This window comes from Malurus melanocephalus, unplaced genomic scaffold (genome assembly GCF_030028575.1).
Source record: "Malurus melanocephalus ecotype Western Australia unplaced genomic scaffold, MMel_1.1 scaffold_554, whole genome shotgun sequence".
Taxonomy (NCBI): Eukaryota; Metazoa; Chordata; class Aves; order Passeriformes; family Maluridae; genus Malurus; species Malurus melanocephalus.
In genome coordinates this window covers 234953-241675 of record NW_026623786.1, presented here as the reverse complement: position 1 = coordinate 241675, position 6723 = coordinate 234953, and the positions used below count along the sequence as shown (strand labels likewise).

The window sequence follows — 6723 nt, the reverse complement described above, 5'->3', positions numbered from 1 at the left end:
TGGGCCTTTCTCTCCACAACCTTACAAGCAATGAAGGAAATCACCCCAAATCTGTGTGCTGAGGTGCATTTCTTACCCCATTACCCCCAGAATGGAAGTTTTTGAGTTTGTGTGCATGTGATTTCAGTTTTTTAAAGGCCCCCAGCTCCTTCCCTCCCCTGTGGTTGAGTTCCAAAGCTGCTGCTTCCCCCTCTCCTGGGCTCRGAGCCTGGTTTGTCCCTGCTGGGGCTGCCCCCAGAATATGGAATCCCCTTTTGGAGCCCACCCCAGTTCAGGAGGGATGATAAAATGCTCAGTGACCTAGAGCATATCCCTGCAAAGAGATCTTGAGGATTTCTTTAAAGCCCACATGGAATTTCTCAGTTTGGGGTCAGAACAGCCTSGGTGAAAAGGATGGACAAACCCACTCAGGATGGAAATATTTGACTCMAAGCCACTGCAGGTGAATTCAGGTGCAACACTCTCAGATTGACAACCCTCATCCTCATTGCTGGTTGGGAGTTTGACAATAAAGGGGAGCAAGAGGGGCACTGTCAGATGAATTTATGTTCCTGCCCCACATCAGCAGAGTTTTGTGTGTGTGTGTCCTGCCTGCAATATGCAATAACACAGGTGAGAATGATGCTTTAGGATTTTTAATTTCTATATTTTCATGTATCTGTATTCTTGTAGTCCTCTAGTACAGCACTAAAAACTACCATTCTCCCATCTTTAAACAAAACAATTCCTCTCTRAGCCTGAATCCAAGGACACCTCAGAGCCCCAAAATATGGAAACAACAGAGAATTGAGGGGAGCAAGTTTGGGGTGGTTGACATCATCACCTGTAAAGATCATTGGAGAATTAAGACCCAATATGTTAATAAGGCAGAACTTATAAAAGGTGAAGATCTCGTGACCTGGTGTCCATTTGGGGTGCAGCCTCAGGAGGAGGCTTTGTCTGCCCCAATGTACCAATAGGAATGTTAGGCTTGGATTAAAGTTGTCTATTCTCATTCTCTTAAGGTTTTCTGGCCTCTGTTTCAGATCAGCCTGATTGATAAAGCATCAATAAAGCAAAGACTGTATAATTTTAATTAGAAAGCAAGACTGAAGTCCCACCTTGAAAACCACCCTGAAAGCACGAGCCATAAATAAAGCACACAGAGAGGGATTTTCTTTCTTCAATTTAATTGAAGTTACTTAGAAAAATAATCAGGCTTGAATGGCTTTTTTAAGGAAAGATTCATGAGCAGTTCACACTTGTGTTGGCAATGTATAATTTATCTTTTTTTCTTTATTAACAGTATATTTAAGTATGAGGAGATACTTTTCTACAACAAGCCTTCTACTGCATACAAATAGGTTAAAAAAAAAAAAATCCAACCCCACATTGATGTTAAATTATTCGTACACATTGTATTGTGCATGCATGTAAGAAAATAACACTCTCTGTAACAAGAGTAATAGTAAGGACAGTCCCTTTTTGTACCTGAAAAGTGCAGCAGACTACAGTGAAACCCTAAAACATCTGGGGTCAGCTTCTAAAAGCACTTCTGCTCATGGGTGATGCATTTCCCTGCCTTGCACAGCGCTTGGGTCAGGCTGTTTGGACATTTCCATGAGGATGGAYGTGGTTCACGGGRAGGATGAAGCASAGACCCAACTTTGGGGGATGTCCCAGCACCCAGGGGTCACCCCATGCTCACCCCAAACYCAGCTCTCTCAGGTGAAGGTGCTCGGGGCCATCTGGGGCAGTGACCCCACCAACACTGCAGCCACTGCTAATTTCAAACTCAGATCTGCACCCCAAAATAGATCTGGAGCACTAAACAGCCACGTTGGAGTCGTTTGGGATTGGGGTTTTTTCAAAAGCACCCACCTGAGTCCACAGAAAAGCCTTCTCATGGCTGAGCATCCACCTGTAGAGCAGCCCTCTCTGGGGAGCCAGAATTTGGGTAATCAAACCCAAAACTTGTTAAAAATCTCGGCTGGAGCAATGGTGACCCCTCAGATTTCCTGAAYATGTTTTTCACCCTAAAGCTTTTCTATCCCAGCTACAATATAGAGGTTTTGTGTCTCCAAAGCTGTTGAACTACAGAGAATATTTCAGAACAGAAAAAAATGTGGTGATGATGCCAGAGAAAAGTACAGAAAAGAGAAGCACACCCTGTTTTTTTAATATTTACTTTCTGAAGCAACTTTTGTCTTAATTAAAAAAAAAAAACAAAACCAAACTCATCACATTCTGTTGGAAGGGATTAACAGCTAACTGAGGAGAAAACTGGACCAAAATATGAGAGCTGTGGGATGGAAGAGCAAACTGGCACACAAAGAGCTTGTAGGAAGTTTTTGGGGAGGAGAAGGGGAATTTGCCTCAGACAGTTTGTTTTTTAACCAAACATACAAACATCAAACTGGGAATGGATCAGGAATTGGGAGGGGTCAGACACAGCCAGCCCTTTGCTGGGGAAATAGGGACTGGGTTATGGAAACTGTGGCTGTTCCAGAATGGATGAGGGATTTATTTGTATGGTGTGATAGAAAAAACAATGACCTGAATTCTGCCTAAAGACCAAATCCAATTGTGAAAAGACTTCAGCTGCTGCTTGTTACGTTAATTTTGTTTTTCAATGAGATTTATTCAGCAAGTTACTTTTATCAAATAAAATGYGAACTATTTTTCTTCTTTAATCACATCTGTGTCCTGGAAACGAATATAATTCAGTGGATATTACTGGCTACTGTACAATACGACATTTTTCAGGATCTGACTCTGATATTGTTAGAACAGCTCTGCCTTCAGCTGAATTTATTTAAATCATCAGTAATTTTTGACAGGGTTGGTTTTGAGAAGAAGATTGACACGCAGGCAATTTAAACCCCCCATTTTTAACCATCTATCAGCTTTAAAACAGATCTTTAGATTTTCACAAGTGCTTCAATTTAGCCCATCAGCTGAGGTGGCTGCAGAGCATTCCCCAGGCCAAACACCTCACCTGCCTCTGACTGAAGCAAAAATGTGCAAAAACTTCTGCTCCCACTAGCTAGCTAACAAATCCTCACTGAAATCCCAYTTTTCATWCTTTATCTGCTGTGTATAAATTACMGTTTCCTTCCCCAAAACAATCTGCCATCCCCAAAAGCTGCTAAACACAAAACAACTGCTACTGAGATACTCCCCTTGAGAAAAAAAAGCTCATGGGCTTTCACTAGAGCTGACTTCGATGAATTTCTAACCCACTGGAACTTAAAAAAATCCCCTTCATGTAGGCATCAACTAAAAAAGAAGGCTGCTTCTCCACCCTAGGAAAGAGCCATGAAACCAGCACGTGGGAAGATGAGACCCTTTTTATTGCCATGCATGCTTAGAGAATCAACATGATGACTTTTTGATTTTTTTAATGACATGCCCAGATSGTTTATAGCAACGTGTCGTGACCGATGTCTCCACAGCCACTTGGGGTTGCCCAAGTTTGATCAGTTTTAAGATTGATCAGGGAGGCACRACTTGAAGAGGATGGAGGTCCCTGCAGCCCCATCCTGGATATGAATTAAGTCAATGCCGATCGCTTTGGGCATTCAAAAATCTCTTCCAGTCACTTTCCAAATGCTGATTTTTTTTTTTTTTTTTTCTGTTGGACCATCCCCAATTGATTTGGGCTGGCAGGCTTCAAACTGAGAGACAAGGGGACTGGTCATACTCTTCATAAATTCATTAAGACTTATAAAACGTTCATGGTTTCTCTTCCTAAGGAATACATTCACATTTCTTTCAGTCATGGGTTTTACATGTCATGAATCTCTCCAAATCTCTTTTACTTTTCCTTTTCAGGCCTAGAAAGATAGATTTTGTACTAGTACTGAGTGCAACACCACTTTCTAAAGAACTTTTCTCAAAGTGTGTGGTATCCAGACCCATTCCCAGATTTACCTGCATCAATGGCTAATGGAAGAATATTATTACCCAGAACAAACTCAGTCGAGGAAAGCACAAAACCAGACTCCTTTTGTCCACATGTTATCTTATCTCTGCTGCTGAAGTGAAACCTACCAAGAGACAATGTTTTAAATAAGTATAAATAACATTAATTAGAATTGGAGGAATGCAAGAATCAATGAAAGTCACAGAACACAATTAACATTTGTTTAAACAGTGTAGCAGTATTATCCATTTCTACAGCTAGATCGTCACAATCCCGTTACCCTGCAAAGAGAGCTGTCCTTTCTTACAGTTGATTTAAATAATTTTGACTGTGCTGCTCGCAGCATCATTCAAAAAAAAGAAAATATTAATTTACAAAATAACCCATTCTCCATATTTATTATGACAAATAAAAATCTTAAATAAAACAGGCTTTCTCTCCCCTCTTTCCCCCCAACCCATCCCTCATTCCAATTTCAGGTAGCTTGGCACTGAGTAATTAAACATTAAAAAATCAAGTTTGTAGACTTCGTAGAGCTGCGTTTGGTGCAAGGAGCTGATGTTCTGGAAGAACTCTGTGGTCATTTCATCAGTAGTTCTCGTAGACTTTGCATAGGTGGGGAATCTCAGGTAGTTGCCAACTCCCGCCAGCTGGAGAACGTAATTGGAATCCTCTTCGAGCGTTTCGTACTTTCCTATGAGGTCGTAGTGGATGTGGCAGGGGTGGCAGAGGGAGTACACAGTCTGCCAGTGCTCGTTGAAGGGCTCCTCTCTCTGGGTGTGCGGGTCGATGAGATACGCCACAAACTCTTCGAATTTCACGTCGTCGCCTTTSCGCAGCGCTTCCTGCGTCGCGTTTTTCCGCTGGCGCCGCACGATTTTGGTGCCGTAGCGCTTGTGGAAGGAAGTGTTGTACTTCTGGGTGAACTTGTTCCTGTAGGCTGACACCAGCCTCTCGAAAGGCTCGCGGACAAACAGGAACTTCATGTAGTTTTTCAAGCGGTGGTTGATCTCTGGGATGCTGTACTGGTTGAGGGTCTTCAGGTTCGAAGACACGTGCGCTTCGTTGGCCGGGATTTCCATGGGGTCGCTGTATTTGCCTCTTCCCGTCAAAACCATCATGACTCTCTTCCAGTTGGTGCAGGCCACTTTGGGGACGTAGCAATAGATCATCTCGTGGTCTTCATCCACCACCAGGTGCTTGAGATCGTTGGGGGTCAGCACGCGGCGCTTCCTGCTGGACACGCTGTTGGCTCGGCACGTGTCGGTCACTTGGTCTCGTCTGATCTGATGAAGGATGGCCGTGTTGGACAACTGCAAAGGAAGAACAGGCACCAGCAGGTCAAGGGCTGGCAAACTCTCACTGTCTTTTTGATTATTGTACAAGTTCATCGAAAAGCAGGTGTTTCCCTGCATGGAATCGTTCATTTTACGGTTCCTAAAACTGTCACTATTCTACAAGATAAACTCTTTTTGTCTCCAAACTTCTTGATACTGCTCAGAAACATTTATTCAGAATGAAGACAAACAGGAAGAACTCACACAGCACATTGGCAAGTGCATTTATAGAACCTTCATCCTGACATCCTGASATGCTCACTGCTTTTCTCAGCTCTGCAGCCCATCCCATGGCCTCAGCAGGGTTGGACCTTTTGCTGCTGACATGGGACAGGAAGATTCCAGAGCTGGAAAATCCAACAAAACTCAAATGGTGWCTGTTCTTGTTACTGGTGTCTTTTRTGTTAGYGAATTTAATAGTTATTAGTTATKAAAAATAGTTAATAGTTATTAAAAATAGTTAATTTCTTGGTTATGGCCTTGACTATTGCTTACACGGCTATGCCCAGAATTAGTGAAGCTCATGGATATTCCTGCTGCTCTCCAAGAGGAAAATTCACTTCAATATGATGACAGTGCCAGTGCAGGGCTCCTGTGTTTGGGTATTCAGAGGTGTCTCTGCTTGGCACAGGGTTTTGCTGTACAGCCCAATCCTYGTTCCTGTAAATGCCTTATTATATATTGAGAATAAACTGCGTTAAAGCAGCAGAGGGGACATTTTAGTAATCTTATTTACATTTATTTARCAGCATTTACCTGTGAATTTCAAAGAGCCTTTTGCTCAATAATTAGTTTAGCCTCAAAGGCAAGAATTAAAGYAGGTTTTGACCTTCCTGTTTGATAGGTAAGGTTTGAGACTCCTTCTTGAATGCTGATTCTTTCAAAATTATTTATCTAATACCTTCTTGTTGAATTAACATGAATCACGATGCTGAAAAGAAGTATTTGAGACAACACAGTCACTACACACCTGCTGTGTGTGTTCCTTTGGTTATAGGGGCCTTCCTCCCTGCCAAAATCCCAGACAAAACCAGGATATGCCAGGCAAATGGTTTTGTCCTTGGCAAATGGTTTTGCAGCAGCTTGGAAGCTCATCCTGAACCTCCACGGGTCAAATCTCTGCTTTCAATAGCAGAAGTCAGCCAGGATTCATATTGAAAAAAAMCCAACAAAACTCAAAGAACAGGATCTAAATGGACTTTAGAGTCAAATCCCAAATGAAACTCCACGATGGGGCCAAGGCAGTTGCAGGATTTCTGAGCTTTGGAGAGAAAGGAAATAAAAYTGCACTGCTGCAGACAAACCCTGAGAGGCCGAGTTTCACCCACCCAAGGGGCAGCAAAAGCTTTTGCAGCACGAAAGCAACAGAGACTCTCTCCCCTCTGTGGGTTGCAGAGAAATGTTTTCATGGGATGAGCARCACCAAGGGGCTGGTGGAGCTTGATTTTGGGCAGGAGATCTTTTTCTGCAAGATGTCTTTTT

General features: G+C 42.7%; 1 protein-coding gene across 2 annotated transcripts in view; it reads right to left on the bottom strand.

The window, feature by feature from the left end:
- Positions 1-2199: 2199 nt before the first annotated feature.
- CHST11 (carbohydrate sulfotransferase 11) overlaps positions 2200-6723 on the bottom strand; it is a 150158-nt gene continuing 145634 nt past the window's right edge. For both annotated transcript variants that reach the window (XM_057382208.1, XM_057382209.1), the window contains exon 3: positions 2200-5217. In XM_057382208.1, coding sequence (XP_057238191.1) covers positions 4369-5217 — 849 coding nt within the window. In that variant the 3' untranslated portion in view covers positions 2200-4368. The remainder of the gene's footprint in view (positions 5218-6723) is intronic.